Here is a 19,745-nt window from a genome sequence, read left to right on the forward strand (position 1 = left end):
TTTAAGGTCTTTTCTGTTTACTTTGCTGACAAAAATGAAATTTCTATTACAGTTCTTAAAGGGTGAAGTTCACCTCTGTGGAGAGGGCTTGCACAAAACGTGTGCTGCTGTCAGGTCCCATGTAGGACTTACTTGGGGGACTTACAGTAATTTCAGCTAAGCAGATGCAAGTGAACTTGTAAACTCATCAAGACAGTCATTGGCCAGCTTCTGATTATAAAATTTCTACCACCGACGCCAGTAACGATGTTCAGAAATTGGAATAATGTTCCTTAATTGCCATGCTGTATGAGTTTGAATATCTGAAAAGCAAAAAATTACCTCTTACTTTACTATATTCGATATGGACAGACTTAGTATATTTGATATGGGCAGATCCGCAGAGTGTGGTTATAAAACACCATTATTTTTCTGACGCTTCTCAGAATAGAATCCAGAAGGTGAAGAACTTGTGTTGCCTTCTTTCTCTGTGTTAGATAGCACAGTTCTATAAAGTAACATTTATATTACATTTTTTTGAGTTTCCTTTAAAGTTGCCTGGTAGTGCAAGTGTTTGTTAGTTTCTTGCATAATTTTCTTGTGCATGCATATATACATATAAAGTTACATTATATTTCACTATTCTGTGAAAACTTCATCAGGAATTTTTAACCACAAAATGGGGAAGATTGAGTATGAGGAAGAGTGTCTCTGTCATAGTCAATTCACTGACTTTTTCCAGCAATTCATTACCCTGGGGGTATTCCCAAACAAGATAGCATTTACAGGGTAGACAGATACTATAGGAATTCCTAAGTAGCTGCTGTTGAGAAAGCAGAGTAGAGATAGTTCATTTTGAGTGGGAGTGGTTTTCAGTAATGTTTATTGTTATCCTGTCCCCTGTGGGGTGATTTGTTTGTGGGGTTTTTTTGTTGGTCATTATTTGGTGATAAATCATATGGATCATGAATATAATGCATGGCTCCAAACCGTATTTTGTCCTTGATTGCATATTTTTAAAAAGAAGAGACAGAATAAAATCCATAGGCTCTGCTACAGGGTGTCTGTGTCTCTGCATCCAATATTTTCCTGTATTTTTATCCAGGAAAAGAAGAGAAAGAATTTTAAATCTGCCCTGTATGGGGTGTTTTGATTGGTCTTTCCCGCTCTTCTCCTTGGAACTTTTTAACAAAGATGCATGTGGTCTCTGAATTCATATATGGTGATGATGGATGTCAGTGAGTGTTACTCTTGTTTTTAAAGCTTGAGGTTCATTTACATTGAGCTTGGTAGATACAGCCCAAAAGTGAATGTAAACATGGAGGTTGTAAACTGGTCCTGATTTATACCATCTGTAATGGTAATTTTATCAGACCTTAGTGAAATGAGCATTAAGCTCATGTACTTTTAATGTAACGTAGGCCAAATACCAGAAAAATTTAAATCTGGTGCTTTTTTTCTTGTGGGAAAATATTTGACCGTAGATGTTCAAACCCAAGGAACTGCCAGCTCTGCACAGTTAACTGCATATGTCTTATTTTTAACAGCAAAGGGCCTTTCCTAATGGTGCCCATCAGTGATTTTCTAGAGAGAGGAGGAACTATTTTGCTCTGGATATTTGATCTTAAATCAAAATGGTTGTTCATCTTTAGCTAGAATAGTCATCTCTTATTTCTTTATTGTGGTGGTTTTATCTGTATGGAAACTAGAACAAAGCAAAATCTTTCTTCTTATAAAGGAAGGTGATGAAAGTACTATTTTATCCTTTGCTCATCCTTATCAACATTCAGGTTTGATTTATTTTCAGTGAACTTGGCCTTACCTTTGTACTTACAGGGAGTATGTATGGGCAATTAAACAGAAGTATCTTGCAGCAGTGCTTAAGGACAGGAAGACCATTGCTAAGAGGCAGTGCTAGTACATGCTATAAAGCAGTTTCCCCTCACTGGAAGTGAGCATGGCGTAACTCTTAAAAACATTTTTCTGTGGAAACAGTTATCTTTTCTATGAAAGAGCTTTCAGGACTTGAATGTCCTTGTGAAGGGAAGGGAGTCAAAAGCACAGCATCCTCCTTATCCCTATCACTCTGTTGTCAGTGAGATGGGAGATGAGCAGACCTCCACACATTTCCCGTTCAAGAACATAGTGTGCAGGTATCTCATGCATATGAGCGGTTGACGTCAGGCCTTCACTCTTTTCATGCCTTACTTCTTTTCCTTGAGGTTATACCTAACTGTTTGTTTTTTTTAATAGCCCTTGAAGGAATAGTTAAGAACCTTCAACAAGAACAGGTAGCCAGATACCAGCATCTTGTCATCCATGGTAGGTTCATATCACCTGTTTCTCGCATGCCACTGCCAGTTCTGACAAGTCACCCGTCAAAGATCCTCAGCTGTCCAAACACATTTATTGGATATTCCTCAGATACAGCTAATATCTGATGGGTTATTTTTAATGTCCCTACAACTGTAGTTCTTTAAAGCCATGATTAAATGTGGTGATTCCAGAGTGAAAAGAGTAATTCCTTTGGAACCGGCTCTGTGAGCCACGTCATTCATCGGAGCATAAGGCTGCTTCTTTGGTACCTGTGAGGGGTATTGGGGATGCTTTCCTCTAAGGTAGGTGATCAAATGGCATGTTTTGTATTCTGTGAGCCTATAAAATGGTTACATGGAAAATCCTTGGGATTTATAGACTTTGGGTGTGCATTTCTTAAAATGAAGTGTATGACTTAAGGAATGTAAGGAGATTGGCACAGCTTTAGAGCCTGAGTCCTTATCTTGTCAGTTTACTATCAAGGCTCCTTAAATGTATTCAGTGAGATGTTGACAGTCTAGGTATTTTTAAGACAACATCTTACTCACACCAAGTACATTCCCTCCTCAAAGTAGCTATCAAAACAAATTTTTCTTGCAGTTGCCTATTTGCCAAAATCATTGCCTACAGCTTTTAAAGGTCAGACTGCCTTCCATTGGGGACTGAATGACAACCATATGATACCTTTCAAAAATAGGCATATGCAGTGGGTTGGATGCCGACCCCAAGATACCTTTTAAAAATAGGCAAGTTTGGCGTTCGTCTGCAAAGCAAATAAACAAAACTTGCTGGGGAGCATCAACACTCTTCCCAGGGTGAGCAACTACACTATTACTTGCAAGAGGGTACCAGCCGCTCACACACAGAGTGAGTGAGTGCTGGGTGAATGGTTACCTCCCCTGTGCTTACTCTAAGGGTTATTGCTGTAAACTTCACTGCTTTTACCTGGCTTTTTCTCTTTCTGCAGCTGAGCAGACTATCAGAGTCTTTGTTAGCCTGATGTATGCCCTGAGCATTAAAAAAAATGCCAAGGAGAAAAGCAGGAAAAAAAAAAAATAGAGCAAGTGTATTGAACAAAATGGCACAGAGCTGCTAATGTATCCCTGCATTGTACTTAACTTTAGACCCTTACCTGAGGTGTTTGAGTTAGGGCTGTAGTTGTTTTGGAGTAGGTTTTCACATGAAGACCATAGAGAAGTCTGTGGTCAGAAGAAGGTACAGAGTTGGACCTGGACATTTGAAGTCCATTAAGGTCAGCACCTTATTGCTGGTCCAGCCTTACCTCTGATTTCAGTTAGCACAAGGTTAGGTCCCCAGCTGACTCTGATGTCACACTTAGCTTGTTGATAATTTTATACCATGAAATCAGATTTCCAAGTAAAAACAAACAAAAAACCTATTCAGATTTGGTCCTTGCCTGGGTTGGGTTTTTTTTTTTGTATTTTTAAAACCACTTAGTTAGTAGCTTTTATATTACCTCTCACAAGTGTGGTGTAGCATTTGTTTTAATAGTATTTGTAGAAATTGAAGCTCCTTTTCAAAGAGCAGAAGCAGCAAGATGACAGCTGCTGGCAGAGTAAGACATCTTTTTCAAGGTAAAAGTAGGATCCTGGGATAAAGCAGCAGACCTCTAATGTCTGAGTGGTAGTGAAAAGTGCTGCCCACAGCAGCAGCTGAACCCTGCTAGGGGCTGTGAGCAGCTGCCATGCAGTCCACGCTCATCACCAGTGACCACAGCTTCTCCTGGAACAGGGTACGGATTATTGAAGGACATCCATCCCAGAGGTATCTGGGGGCTACTCCAGTCCTTCCAGGAAGAGAGTTCATTTTCTTATTATATCAACTAAAGAAACATGAAGAATTTGGATGGTGTTTTCTATCTCCAAGAACTCACTGTTCGTTTACCCGCTATGTAACATGCAGCCCCTATTGCGGGTTGGCAGTTTTTCTGAAAAGATGTAGACACTGACTATAATAAATTTGCCGTTCTTTAGCTGCAGCACAATGTTTGTTATTAATAGTAGTAGTTTCTTCTTAATAATAATTCCTTGATGGGTATCATACTTTGGAAGCTGACAGCTCCATATGCAAACGAAGCACTTCCACCGGGGTGTAATGTTGCTGGAAACAGAAAGTCAGAGCTCTGCAGTTGTGGGAGAGACAGGGAGTGTATCATTAGAGAATGCAATGTAAGACAAGTAGGATGGGATGATGGGTGTGCCACCCCAGGAGAGGCAAGATAGCTGTCTACCATGTCTGCTGAATTTTTGTCTGGTGTTATTAGTAGGGAAAATACTTGCATGATGCTCTTTGTCTGCATGATTTAATTTGTTCAAATGGAGATAATTATCCTGACGTTGCTATCATGGCAAGAAATGAAGGTCATAAGTGAAGATGAAAGTAAGAACAATTACAAACAATCTTTGCAGCATGAGAAATTAGGAGAGAGAAAGTTGAATAATCTTTATTTTAAAAATAGTAATATTTTAAAAATAATTAAACTTAACATTTCATTGAACTAAACATACACAGGACTGTTTAGAACCAGGCATTGTTTATGGGTGAAGTATAGTGAGAAGCAACAGCTTGTTAACTCCACCCTACTGCTTATTCTGGGCACCTGTTAGCACTTTCAAATTACATTTAAGTTATAAAAATCTGCTTGATTTAACTAACTTGAAGTCAACAAATGTATTAAGTTGGCACAGTTTCCTCAAGGATTTAATAGGGATGTATGTTCATGCACATGTTACACGTATGTAATGCATATACACCTTATACACGTATATCTATATGTTGTGTAGAGAGAGACACTGAGCTAGTATTAACAAGTAAAGGTGGTTATTGGTTTCTGTGGTGTCTTTACTTTTATGTTTCATTTCTGTTCCCCACTGTACACTCATCTTTTTTCTTTGACAGATATACTTGTACATCTCTTCATCTGTTGCTGTTAATAAACCATAATGGGTGCCAGTGTCTTGCACATACTGTATGCACTATATGCACATACTTCTCTATACTTGTAACCATGACTGAAGGTCAGTCTGCTTATTAGGGGATTGCATAACAGGATTGCTTGGTACAGCAAATAGGTGACACAGTGATCCTAGGCAGATTGTGTAGTCCCCTTTTCCAATGCTTTGTTTCACCCCTTGTATGTTCCTTTAAAAACTTAAGTACTTTCTTAGAAGTACAGGATTGGAAGAAGCCTTCGGATAGACTGAGTCCTGTACTCTGCTACCGTAGGCAATAGCCTAATCTCCTTTATTAGTTTTTCTGTTTCTGTTCTAGGAACAACTAGGTCTTTTGCTGTTGCTGCTTGGAAGGTAGGTTCATATCAGCACTTTCAATAGTGTTAGAAATGTATGATTCATTAGGGGGAAAAAAAGGCCAGCAGTTCCATAGGATGTTTAGTGTTGTATATGCTCAATGGAGTTAGAATGCATCAGATCCTGAACACTCTGCAACGATGCCAGGCTCACTTGCAGTTTCAGGAATGCTCATGCCAGATAAAGGAACATGGCTCTCCAGGTATAGCAAATAGTGCTGTAATCAAATGTTTTCCATCAAGTACTTTCTACTTTCAGTTGCTGCAGTAGTCCATCTGCAAGCACATCTCCATAGCATGTGTGAAAATGAATGCTGGGGGGGACCTCTATCCCTACAGCATATGCCTGCTCCCAGTAAATGGATGGAGGACCAGAGATTAAAATGACTCACTACAGCATATCAGTAAGAAAATCTATCTAAATTTGGTAAGGAACTCTAGGAACTCATTGCCCTAGTTATTTACCTACTGTTTTTTTTTTCTCGATGTTTGTCCCTTGCTTCTGTAGCAATGTTTTAGGAACTACAGAGGCAAGATTTCATTAATAACTGTTGCATGGTAATGTAGATAAAACAACTTTGGCTCTTGGAAGATTGGCAGTCATCTCCTTCAAAAACTGTAATGAAATTAGGAGCAACAAAAGCACTCAGAATACTTTGGATTTTAGCAGTCTTCTATTATGTTAGAAAATGTGAAAAAAATTAATAAAAATGCCAGTAGCACATAATGAATTTAAATCACCAAACCTGGCTTCTGTTGGGAAGAGGTCACATTCACTATAAATCACATTTTTGCTACTCCAAAAGTTGCAGTTACTCAACATTTCTTGTCTGAGATTTTAATAAATAATAATATTGCTAGCTGCATGATGGTCTTTCTGTGGCAGTATCTTCATGATCTTCATGATCTGGGCCAGAGACTAATTGGACTTTGGGTTTTTTATGTGCATTAGTGGAACAAAAAGTATTAACATGGCTGAAAATAGAAAATTTAAAGCATAATTAAATTATCTAAGAAAAAAAAAATCTGTTGTATTTTCAATTAGAATAATACAGATGTTTCATTTGCCGTGAGACAATGCCTTTTCCAAATGGAGCATCTGTGAAGATGAGAAGTACAGGGAAGTAACTGACATTCATAAACTATAATTTATGTTTGCACAACATTTTTAATTCAGAAATGTTATCAATTATTTCAGTCTTTATTAGTCCATAGTACTGGGAGTGAATGCATGGGTTTGTCTCCCAAGTGTAAGTTAACAATGTTTTCCCTTTTAATTTTATGCATAAACATTTTTTTAACATTGAAGATAACAAACCCTCACATATCCTTAATTTGTGATGAAAATAATTTTAAAGGTTTTATTTTTTTGCAGAGTTTCCTGTGTTTGCAGCATTGTAGTATGCAGTCAGTTCTTGTGGAGATTTTCTAGCACCTTTAGGATTAATTAAATATAATTCCTGAAAATGAAGTTGACAACTAAAACAAGAATGTTGCACTTTCGAAACAAATTTTTCACCACTCTGCATTGTATGAAAAGGAGCTCAAAGAAAACAAGACCCTGATTCAAAAGCTCATTGAACTTCATGGAAAGCATCGTGTTTGGGGGCAATATATTTACCTTTACGTTTTACTTAGTATTTTAGCTCAGGAGTTCCTTGAAGTCTTATTTATGGGAGATACTTTCCTGTATGAGATACCAGTTTAGAAGCTAATTAATATCTGTGATACATTTTTTTCTAGAGTAGAACAAACACAATTCATCATTTTTATAGTACTTTAAAAAACCATGAAGAAACAGCAAACAAACCAAAATAATTAGGCAGCATACACAGGCAGAGTGGACCACCAGTGGCTCACAGACAACTTTCTTTGGCAAACCAGCATTTTTGCGCTTTCAATACAACTTAAAACGATTTAGTCCTTCAGTACCTGTGTGAAGATGCTAAGCAGGAAGCAGAGAACCATAAAGGCAGAAGTCAAAATGGGTCCCCTGTGAGCTGAAGCTGTTAGTGAAAATAATGATATCTTTGCATTTATGGGTTAGCAATAAAATTCCTCTTTGCAGAGGGGTAATTCAAGCTTACGTGTTATTTCAGTGCACTATCAATAGGGCATGTTTTCATATGCTTTACATTTTAGCCAACATAAAAGCCAAAAGTCATCTTAGTATTTAGGGCAATCCTTCCTTTCTTTATCTCTGCTTCAGTATGCTGAGTGTCTAAAATGAAATTGGAAATACTCAAAGCACTGTGGATTCAGCACCTGTAGTCAGATGTTAGATGTAAATGATGGAAACATCTTTAAAATGACCTCATAAATTTACATTTGCTCTGTGCTTAAAGAAGTTGCATCTTCAAATTACAAATTTGCTTCCTTGTGAGGATGTTACGAGAAGGCATATAAAGTCAGTCTCGCTTTCATTTGTGATTAGAAAGTATTAAGTTTATTTTGGAACTTACTAATTTGTATGTGATTGGGTGGAGGGAGAGAGGCTCTAATTAATCTTGTTTGCTTTTAAATGTATGGATATTTTATAAAATCTAAAGAAGAGACAGGTTGTACAAGTTATCTTCAAGTTTTAAGAAGATTCTTATTTAAAATAGAAAAAAGACAAACCACATCAAGGTAACTGTTGTCACTTTGCCCATAATTCCTATAATTCAGTCAACTTTATGTGTAATCTGTAAGATCATATGCTCGTCTAAAATCTTTGCCAGACAAAACCGGGCAGTTTTAAGATGGGTAGAAGCACCTTTGATGTTGTTAGTTAAAACCCATGTTATTTGAACAATTAGTTTTATCTTTTGTTCCTAAATTTTCTCTAGCAATTTATTCTGTACTATCTATGAAATGTCCGATTTAAGCAGTGTCTAAGCGTTAAAGGTCTGGTTTGTAGAGGTGATAATTATGTTGTACTCATTACTCGTCATTGTTAGCCTTAGCGGTTCCCAGCTTTTAAAGTTGAAGATTTTTCAGTGTTGTCCTTGGGGTTTTCTTTACTTCTTTCATAATACTGCGAAGGCATTACTGGCAAGAACAGTTACATCGGTGTTCGTTTTGCCTCAGGGTGGATGAAATGATGGCTCTCTGCGTGGGAGTTGCACCAAAAAGAAAGCGAAATTTTGACAAATTTGTGCTATTCTTGTCTAGACGGCAGGGACAGAGCGAAACCTCTACCAAAGTACAGCTGCTTTTATTACTATGATGGAATATTTTATTTACTGCTTTTCCAATAAAAAAAAAAAAAGCAGTATGTGATATAATCCATCTAGTGGCACGATATAATCCACGCGACTGGAGATGGGACAAGCAACCTGGAGTGCAGCTGCAAGGGTATAATCAAGTAGAAGCAAGTGTTAGTCTGCAAAATCTCAAATGGGATTCTTCTTAGCTGCTTAATAACAGAGAGGTAGTTTGTCATACTCAGCTCCTCCCCATAATCTTTACATATGCACGAAGAAACAGTTTCCTTGTGGTTGTCTAATTGTTCAAGGGTTGATGCTTCAGGCTGGCAAGCACCACTGCTGACCCTTTACATTCTGTGAATAAGTGTAGCACTCGCTAAATAAGCGCAAGATCATCCTTCTTCAGCTGTCCAGTTTAGGTTTCAGGTATGCGTATTTATATCCTGATTCTGAAAATGACTGATTTTGTTGTGAAGCATGAAGGATCTGTCTACTCAGAGCTCATCTTAGGACTGGAATCTTTAGGAGGATCAGTCCCTCTCTAAAAAGCAAAATACATTTCAGGAAAATCTCTTTCTGTCTCTTTTAGATGATTAATTATCTGTTTAGATTTATGAAAAAACATCATTAGAGCTGGATGCCCATGAAGCAGTTTAAATAACACTCTACTGATTGACTGTTTAACATGTGGTTTTTTTGTTTGCGTATGCTGTGTCTCAGTAAAACAACTAGGGGGAATATCCTTGTGTATGAACAGAAGTTTCCAATATGTATTTGCATGTTTTTCAAATGAAACTAACTTGGGAAAAAAATTAAGAAAAAGTCACTAATAGGAGGTAAATAGTTATACTGCTCATTTCTGCTTCAAGTACTAGGATGACATGCTTTTTTCAGTTTTATACTGAAGTTTCAAGAGATACTGTATTTGTTAAATTGATATTAATTAAAAATGAAAGAGCAATTTTGTAAGTTTTGACTTGAGAAGATTTTCTGGAAAAGCCCAGATAGTTCTAGTGTGAAAAGAAGAGCCTAAAACTGCTTTGTATTCCTTCTGCAATCAGTAGCAATGCAACTTCTCTATGAAATTTCAATATTTTTTTTTCATAATTTGGGACTCTCGGATTTTGTTTCATGTCACTATTGAAGTGAGTATTCAAATTCAATCTGATAGTGGTGGATGCAGCTTCAAATGAAGTCAGCAAGAGGTGAGGATTTGATGTAGTCTGACAGTCTCTGAGATTATGGTGGGGAAAATCATTTGAAAGAATGTTGGATGCTCTGTACTGGGCCTCTGTTTGCTGCTTCTGTAATGAAGTCTTGCATTCCTGTGTACAGTATGATTTTATTGAGAGCATGCGGTGCCTTCCAAAACAGCCTGACAGTGTGAGACTGTGCGTTCCCTGACAGCCATGACAAAACAGTTCCAGCTGTTCTTGAGGCACCTAATGCCATGCTGAAAATTGCTGTTTTGTACGTCTTTCGGATTTAAATGAGGTGATGTTTAGTTTGCAGTATTGTTTCAATGGTTCTTGTTAAATAGTTGTTAGCACAACATGCAGGTTTGGTAATGCTGTTTTTGTTTATCTTTTAAGGTTGTGCTGGTGAGATGGAATGAACCATTCCAGAAATTAGCAACCTGTGATGCAGATGGAGGAATATTTGTTTGGATACAATACGAAGGCAGATGGTCTGTGGAGCTTGTGAATGATCGTGGGGCACAGGTTGGTATGCATATTTTCTCTGCAGTCGAGAGTCCTGAGAGGCATAATGAGGAGAGCAATAGTTGATGCTTTATACCTTTTGAAAAACACAGGAAGAGATGAAATGTTTCTTTATTGAAAGGTATATGCTACTGTTGTCACAAAGACGCTTTGCAAGGACAATTGCTTTATCCAGTAGCCGTCACGTCAGAGCTACAACTGGGCTAAGAATTGTCCTGTCTAGTTCTGTGCAGTGCTACCTTTTATTAAAACCACAAAAAATTCGTACATGGCCCATATATCTTATTTTCTTGTCTTTGATAAGGTAAGCGACTTTACATGGAGCCATGATGGGACCCAAGCACTTATCTCCTATAGAGATGGATTTGTGCTGGTCGGTTCAGTCAGTGGACAAAGACACTGGTCTTCAGAGATAAACTTGGAGAGTCAGATCACCTGTGGCATATGGACTCCAGATGACCAACAGGTAATGGGGCTTTTAGAGGTATTAATTGTGTTGCATTGATATGCTATAGAATACACCTCTTAAAGAGTTGTTAAGTAAAATGGTTTGTAAGAACAATTTCCCTCAAAACCGGTGTTCCCACAGGTAACAAAGATTTAATTCGTCCCATCATTCTCATTAGGCAAATACGATAATGTGCCAAGTTACCTGTCATCACTTTTCACCCCAATTCATGTGCAGACTTATTCCAAGTTCGTTGTTTGAGACAGGAATCTGTAATTGTACCCCTAAGTTTTTGATACAGCTGTCTTGAAAATCCATTTGAACAGAGATGCAGCCTTGTCTAGTAAACATCTGACTGATCATATACAGCTGTCCAGCCTGCACTTGCAGCAAGAGCAGTTGCAGTGACAGATACAATTACATTTGCCTTCATATGAGCAAATGGATCCAGCTGATTGTCAGAGACACCCCTCAGCCTTATGCAAACAGTGTAACTTGAAAGAAGGCTGTTTTTCCAGATGTTGAGCCCAAAGCTTGCTGAACTTTGAAAAGCCAGTTCAAAAATTCTTTACTAGTTTTCTAAAGAAGCGGATGATATTGGTCACATTACCATTTGTAGTGGAGCTTGAGCTAGCCCATTGGTTTCATTTCCAGAATTTGCAATGGCCCTTTGGCGTTCCCTGTTGAGATTACTGGAACAGTCTTTCCTTCTACATGCTTGCTGTTCTTACAGTTAATGTGTGTATAACATAGTACTGAAAGAAATGATGGGGGTAGAATAGCACAAAGAGAAACTGTTATGATCACAGCTGGATTCTTTTCCTTCCTTCATTTTACATTGCAGTGAAAAGGTGCTGGTTCAAGACTTAAGGTACCACTAACTTTAATTTAGAATACTATAAATCCATCCAAGACAGAGTTATTTTGGGAATTGCTAGTGGAGTGTAATAGCACTAATAATAATGCGTTTCTGCAGCAGCATCTAATTTTAGAGTGCTCTGCAAAGGATAATGAATTAATTATTGCAACACTGCTCTTTAAAGCCAAGGAGTCTAACTGCCTGGTTTTGAATCTAGGGATATGTATATCTTGATAATAAATAATGTACTCGATCAAGAGGAAAAGACAAGCAGCAAAAGTAGGAGACGAAACTAAGATGTAGTAGCTCTCAGTCCTGTGTTTTAAACAGGAGGCTGCCCCATTTGTGTGATACTCAGTTGCTGCTGTATATGGAAATATCTTCACTTGGGTGTTTAATTTGGGTTGACCAACTGCCTTTAATTCAGTTTAGCCAATATTTATACTTTCTAATCTGGATGCTCCAGAAGTGGTTATTCCAGGAAACAAACACTTGTTCAGTGTCCAGAAAAGCACATCTTAACATAATGGCCTGTTACAGCTGTGTGAAAACCACTCGCTTCAGTTACAGACTCTGCTGCTGACAGACTCACTGAAATAGAGACCAAAACCAGCCACAAGCTTGATGTTTCTCAGCACAGTTCTCCTAACTATAGGGACTGCATGATAAATGATGATGGATCTTTGCACTGCTCTCTGGAGTTGGTGGAAAGACGCAATCTTCTGAAATGTATTTAGATGTCTTTACCGCTGGAGCCAGAAGGAAGTACGATTCACTGAGGCAAGAGACTGTTCAGTGCAAACTAAAAATAGCAAACTGGGGGGAAAGACATTGCACGTATTACACACAGATAAGCACATATGGAAATGGGAAACTTTACTAGCTTATCTCCTTAGCTCATTTCTTTCCTGATTTGTATCTGCAAGTGAGAACACAATATTATTCTAGAGTAGCTTCAGCGTCTTCGCTATTGCCTAATGTACAGTGAGTGACAGATGAATGTCGACATTTAAACTTACATTTTCATACTATTCTTTTTGTCACCCCTCTGGCACCACGAAGATTGCTAATGAAAGTATTCCTGGAAAACATTACACGCCGTGGTCCCATGACCTTTAACACAGTTAACTTGGAAAGTTAGATTTCCAAGGGGAATGTATTGTTCAGTATCAGTTTTCTATTATCCTAACAAAAATTCACTAAATACAGTCTGTCTGTTCACCTCACTCTTCAGTTCTCCTTTTTCTCCCTCAGCCCTCTGCTGCATGCATCCTCCCTCCTCTTTTCTTCAAGCCTCGTTTTTCCATCATTTCTCCTGTGTGTCAGTTCAACCCCAGTAGGCTAGCACCTCTGCCACTCCTCACTGCAGCTCTGTGGCAGCTCTGCAAGTGGAAGGTAATTTCCTACCACTGTCTTTCTGTTGGAGGCAAGAAATGGTTGGAGTGACAGTATTGCCAACCATTGGATTTGACAGAGCACGTGTGGCTTCTGGATTTGTATCCTGGCTGGGCATTGATGCAGGCTTATAAGTAAAGCACCTGACATAGTGACTGATGCCAGCTGTGGTTGAAACTCTATAGTTAATGCTTCCCGAAGTCTTTGGAGAGCCTGGAGATGGGATGAGAGCTGGAGAGATGGCCGGGGTGGAGTACAGTATAGTTGTGTTTTTTAACTGATTTAGTACCTACTTTGCCCTGATGATGTTATTGGCTGATTTTATTAATACTGGGGCAACTGTTCTGCATTTTCTTTTAGGCAGAGAGCAGTATCATTCTTCTTGTGGCTGTGTGTTTTTCAGGATTTCTTGAACTCTCCTTTTCTGTTGGGGACAAATTTACTGTGAGTCACAGGACAGCAGATACAATCTGGTTGACTGCAATGCTTGCTTTTTCAGCATCATGTCATCAGATGATCTTCTCATGAAGGTCATCAGCAGATTTTTACTGTGGTTCACACCCAGGTCTTGAGTCTGGACTTTGAGCTGTGGGCTTCATTCAATACATAGGCCTTTGGATTGTGATTCTGAGTGTTTATTATGGAGGACTAGAAGTTAATTTTCTCACTTTGTTGTGTGTCTGTAGTCCTGCTCATGTAGGTGTTTCCTGCTCCTGTACACTATAACCAGAGCCCACGTCTGGCCAAGGCAGAGAGCCCCGTTATACCAAAGGCTTCTTGAGGGTAATAAGCAAATACACACAGTGGAAATACTTCACAGGACTGGGTCCTCTTTATCTCAAGCAGCATGCCACACCTGGGTTAACCTTGGACAGCTGGGATCACTCAGGAGTGTGCCCTTTCTTTCACTGTTTGGAAATGTTTTTTTCAGGGCTACGGGAGGCTGTAGTAGGGCTTACTTCCTTGGTGTGTGTGGAGTGTTTTTCTGGTGAGAAGGCTCACCTAGGATCATGTAGGGATGAAAAGTACGTTTGAAATAAAGTCAGTTTGAAGTGTCAGAGAATACTGTACCCTGTTTTGAGGCAGTTCTGTGGTGTCGTACCACACTTGTTTGCAAAAAGGGAGTGCACATACCAAGTAGATTGAATGCCTTCCCAAGTGAGAAAAACTTGAGTTTTGTCTAGCCAAAGGCTTTATTTATAATTATAGAAGCAATGTCAATAAGTAATTGAGGATTTTTCTTAAGCCCACAACTCATAAAATGTCTTTCCCATGGTTCATCTCCCTTCCTGTGCTTGCTCACCTCCTAGTGACATTTTTGTTACAACTCCTACTGCCCTTGGGCCATCCTGTCCCTATCCTTCTCCCAGATTTTACCTATTAAAGAGGCTTATCTCTGTTCATGATGGAGAAAGGCACAGTGTCAGAGAACCAGTGAGAACTGTAGAGGAGTCCTCTTGTTTATAGCAATATATTGTAACTCCCTGGAATTCACTAGGGTTGTTTCTGTTGCTGTTCTGTGTGTGAGAAGGGAATTGGAAGGAAATCAATCTGCAGTAGGGGGAAAGTCTTGATGAAAATGAATGAATATATTTAATTCCTGGATATCCCAAGAGGTGCTATTAATCTATATTTGTTCCCTGCATCTCAGCTAGTGTAAATGATCAGACTTTTTCTGGCAGCTGTAAGAGCCCATTTCTATTCCCTGCCCTGCTCTGCCACACGCCCCACCCCACCCCTTCCTGTTGTAAGCTGGTTTTTTTTGTGGAAATTCAGGGACTGGCCAGGATCCTCTTTGGCCAGGACATGATAGACTACAGGTACATGTGAACTTTGCGGGCATGCTTCCTTCTGTTTACTTTGAAAAAAGGTATACAAACAGTTAGCTAGTTGGATTTGCATCTTGCTGGGGACAGCATTAACTGTTGTATGTGGTTCCATCACAATGCAGCATGCATTAGTACTAAGAATGTGTAAATACAGGCTCCAAGGTTCAGCCTCCTCTGTGTCTAATCATACGAAATTCTGCTTTCGGTCGAAGAGAAACGCATCACCGTGTTAGGAACAGATACCATGTGCACTGCAGGGTCTTAGAACACACTGGAAGAAAACAATGAGACCAGTAGCAGATGAAACGGCATTGTCTCGAAATGCAGGGTGCGGGAGGTCTGTATGTTTTTTTTTAAAAAAAAATCTTTTGTAGTTTGCAGTAGCTGTGCAGGAAGGCAGTTTCTATGTTGTTAGTCACTCCTGCTCCCAGCACTCACCATCCCTACTCCCATGGCAACCACAGCATCTCTTTCCCTGATAGGCATGCGGCAGGGGCAGGCTTCTGCTCCAGCACCCTGCCTGCGGCACCCTGCCTGCAGCACTTCAGGGCAGATCCGGGGACCTAGAAAGGTGCTTCATGCGAAGGAGGGGGTGCTTGCTGCTTTCAGGGTCCAGCAGTGTAGTTGGGTGGGATCTGCGTGCTAGTACAGGACTTGGTGCCTCGTGTGTGCCCAATGGGATCAGTGCTGTGCTGTGCCAAGGGGCTGCCATGAAGGTGGGAGCTAATTAACAAGAAGCACTGTCAAATGGTTACCGGTGGCACCAGGTGTTTCGTGAGCTTGCCTCTCAGGCTCCTTGGTTTTGGTGTGGCTTTAGTCCCTGGCAAGAATTTGAACTAATAAATCTATTCCAGTAGAGTCTGGTTGTGGTTCCCCGCCCCACCCCCCACCCCCCCATTTCCACCTGTGGACTATGGTCTGCGGTTGCTGTTGCCGTTTCAGGGAAACAGTTGTTCTTAACAGCTCCTAAGCTGAAAGCAGGGATAGTAGCCTTACCTAGCTTCCAGAACATGGCTTAAAAATAAGGAATTCGTAAGTGTTTGAAAATGTTGCACCTGTTTGGGCTGTGGTGTTGTCTTCTCACCTACATCGTCTTTTACCTGCTGCAAAGGACAAGGAGTCAGCGCTTCCATTCACCCTACTGTTTTGGTTTTAGTCAGGTGCTGTAGCGCATCTGAGTCAGGCAGTCCTTGCTGTTGTGGTGGTCACACTGATCAAGTTTAATTATGCTCAGAGATCTAGCTGAGATCTAGAAAAAAAAATCTTGAATACAGCCTTCTAATGAGTTGACAGAATGATGAAAGGGAGCCACAAACAGACAACTGAGGCAGTATAGGGAAGGCAAATATTTACCTTAATTATTATGAATTAAGGGAAAGAAAGACAAAATGAAAAAAAATACAGCCTGTAAAATTTGAAAGTGTAAGCAATGATTTTGGTCTTAATTAAAATACTTCTTGGCCCTATTAAGGATCTTTACAGGTTCACGTAAACGAACCTTTAAAATGCCAGGGAATACCTATATTTCTGTGTCTTAGCACATAAAAATGCTTCTTTTCCCCCATCAGTTCTGGGTGTATGTATGTCAACTGACCTTACATACATGATTACAATGACTAAGGCCACTCAGAATTGCACTGTAAGATACAGTCTTTGAGGAAGAACTGTAACTTATTTTCATGGATCGATGAATTACTCAGATTACTGGGAAAAATGGCTAGAGGCTTTTTATAGCATTGAAGAAGTGTTATTAATTAACTAGGCAGTTTATTTAAGCCACAAGGACTGCAGACAATGCTTAAATTGCGTATAAGGATTTTAACATTGCATGCTGCATAATTGAGCAGTACCAAAATGCAAAAAGAGGACAACGGAAGGAGACTTGTCTTTCAAGATAAATCCGCATGTTATATAAAACAAACAGATAAATAAACCCCACCACAGCTTAACTGCCTGTAATATTTTGGGCTATTTTTAGAAGTATTTCAAACCTTTGTGGTGCATTTGCTATTAAAATTAATGATTTCTGCTTGCTTGTGCTAAGGGTTCTGTGAATGTTTACTATCCTATTGCATCCTTTTACAGACAGAATGTGTGGGGGTTTTATATATACTTTAAATGTTTAAATGATTTTGTGGAGACTTTGTATTCTTGTTTTATATATTTATATGTGCTGGAAGCCAGTAACACTTTGGTTTTGTTCTTTGCTTGGTGGCTCGATTTTTATGATGCCACATAATAGTGACAGACAGATTTTGTGTGAAAAAGTAATGTGAATTTTAAGTGCTAGTTAGCCTTCCTTTCTCCCGTCTCTTTTTATTATGTTGTTTTAAAGCTGCGTTATGCAGCTATGTCTGAAATAATAGATTTTTTTTTTTTTCTGGTGTCTATACATAGTTTTATTAGCATCATCGTTCCTTTGCCTTTTTGTCTCAAGTAGGTTTTCATGCATCATTCTGCCGAGAATTCAGCTTCCAGAGAGAAGAAAGGAGAAGAGTTAAATAGTTTAATGCACTGTGCCTTTTTTAAATTGTGCTCTCCTTTTCTCACTAGCAATGAGCAGCTACACTGCAGATTTCAGTATTCAGATGAGGATTTTATAGGCTTTTTGGGGAAGGTAGGCAACAAGGATGTTCTCCTTGGAGCCTCTTGGGTTCATCTGCAATTTCAGGAGCCGTGGCATCTCTCTGTGGGTTTATTCCAGGCAAGGTTTTTCCTGCCAGAAACCCTAGCCCATACTGCACAGTTACTGAGTGGGTAATTGAAGGAGCAGAGCAACAAGGTGATGTTTCAATGTGCTTTCTTCTTCCCACTCACTTCATCTGTGCCTTGCCTAATCTTTCCCTTGATACTCTTCATCCAGCCTGTAGTGGCAAGACGCTGAGAGAGCTGACGAGGTGGTGCCATTTGTTCTAGTCATGAAGGCTGTAACATGGGAGATGTTTATGGGCTGACAGCATCATGGCTCATGTTTTCTCAGTAACTCCTGCAGTCTTTCATGTCAGTACTGTTTCAGATGAGTCTTGCAAAGAATTTTTTCCTTTAATGATTCTGTCTAGAAGGAGTAATACAACTGTTTTAATGTTTTGCTCATCCTCTTAGACAGGGTATTTGATGTTTGTTACTGCGCAAAGCGAATGACGGAATGGATTTCTGCATCCCCTTGGATTCACAGTGTACTAGGACATACAGATCACCCTCAACAGTCTACCTTTTAACTCTTTACCTTGATCTGACATGACTCTCAGATAGGTAACAATATGCTTATTTTAGTTGACCAGACTCTGGGGTTTGTTAAGCTCTGCACACTCAACCACATCTTCCCCTCCCTCAGGAAAGGAAGGATGCCAGTGGCAGTGACAAACCAGAGATGGAGGGAGAGATGAAGACTCGTTGTGCTATTCAGTTAATGTGTCCACTTAGCATTTTTATACCCAGTGCTGTTTTACATTTTTGGAGCATCAGTGTTTGAGTCAGCAAAGTAAAGATGAGCACAAATAGAAACACGACCAGTCTTTGTGTGGGAAGTGTCAGGAAGAAAGAAGCCATTTGCCTCTCCTCTCACCTTGCCAGCACTTGTACGAAAGACTTGTTCATATAGCCTGAAGTCTTTAGTTCTTTGGGACAGGGAGTACTTGAAACTTTATTTCTGAAAAGCTCTGTGTTATGCTTCAGCTGTGGGGCAAGTAGCAAGAACGAAGTTTTGCAGTGCACCTGTGCAAAGTAGCCGCACATACACTACTTGTTAGGCAGTGCATGGAAAAAATGGAACCTTCTGCAGGAAACTGCTCTCTTTATAAGAAGTTGTATGTAAGGTAGGAAAATTGCTTCAGTTTGTTCGTTCAGATTCTGAGTTGGTTAAGAGAGGGCATGTGAGTGGAAGTGTAATTCTTACAGAGGAAAAACTCTCGAAACTGTGAAGGTTTTACAGCATTTTTCAGAAACAGACCGTGTTCTTCCACTGCCAGAGCCACCTGGCTGAGAATGCTTTGGCCCCAGGACTCCTTTGGTTCATCCAGAGCTTTGTGGTCTTCCCAGTTCAAAAGAGATGTAGCTGCCAGAGTGGCTAATTTAAACTTTATTGTCACTGGGACTTGATCCATCGATTTTTTGGAAGTTAGAAGACCAGGAGCCAAATGGGGTCTTGAACTTGGGTCAGATGTGTTCAAGCCTATGAATAGTCTGAAACCTTGGTGCAGGGAAAGAGTATTGGAGTGACTGAATCTGGAGGACATTTGTGGATTTCTGCACTAGGTCTTGTCTAGGAAAGCAAGGTCAAGTTTCATAGTAAATTAAAAATGAAGGGTGGTATTTTTGAAAAGTGGTATTGCATGGTCTTTCCATTGGTTTGACAAAAAGAGATAGCATGCCAGTGGAAAGTGGGAGCAGTATCTCTATTCTCCAAAACCTTTCCCATCAGGGTTTCATCCTGTGTGGATTCAACTGAAGCTCTCTGTTCTTTGTCCAGGAGCCAGTTTCTTGTCAGTGTTCAGAAGTTGAGGGATTGTTGGCAACTGCATCAGCTGAAAAGAGATTAATCCTTCCCCGCTTTCCTTGCTTTTAGGAGGATAGTCATTCTTCTTCAGTGTCTCATTTCAGTAACAGTTTATTACTCAGCCTATCACCATGTTGACTCAGTTGTACTTGACCTCACCCACTCTAGGTATTTCCTGACCATGCTG

The 19,745-nt window shown here is 39.6% G+C and overlaps 1 protein-coding gene across 7 annotated transcripts in view; it reads left to right on the forward strand.

Annotated features, from left to right (window-relative positions):
• TULP4 (TUB like protein 4) overlaps positions 1-19,745 on the forward strand; it is a 172,230-nt gene that overhangs the window by 108,118 nt on the left and 44,367 nt on the right. For all 7 annotated transcript variants that reach the window (XR_013928321.1, XR_013928322.1, XM_080388453.1 and 4 more), the window contains 2 exons: positions 10,404-10,532; positions 10,837-10,998. Coding sequence is in view for 5 of the 7 variants with exons in the window: in XM_080388453.1 (XP_080244579.1) it covers positions 10,404-10,532; positions 10,837-10,998 (291 nt within the window). In the remaining 2 variants the exon portion in view is untranslated. The remainder of the gene's footprint in view (positions 1-10,403; positions 10,533-10,836; positions 10,999-19,745) is intronic.

This window comes from Falco punctatus (assembly GCF_963210335.1).
Source record: "Falco punctatus genome assembly, chromosome: 5".
NCBI lineage: Eukaryota > Metazoa > Chordata > Aves > Falconiformes > Falconidae > Falco > Falco punctatus.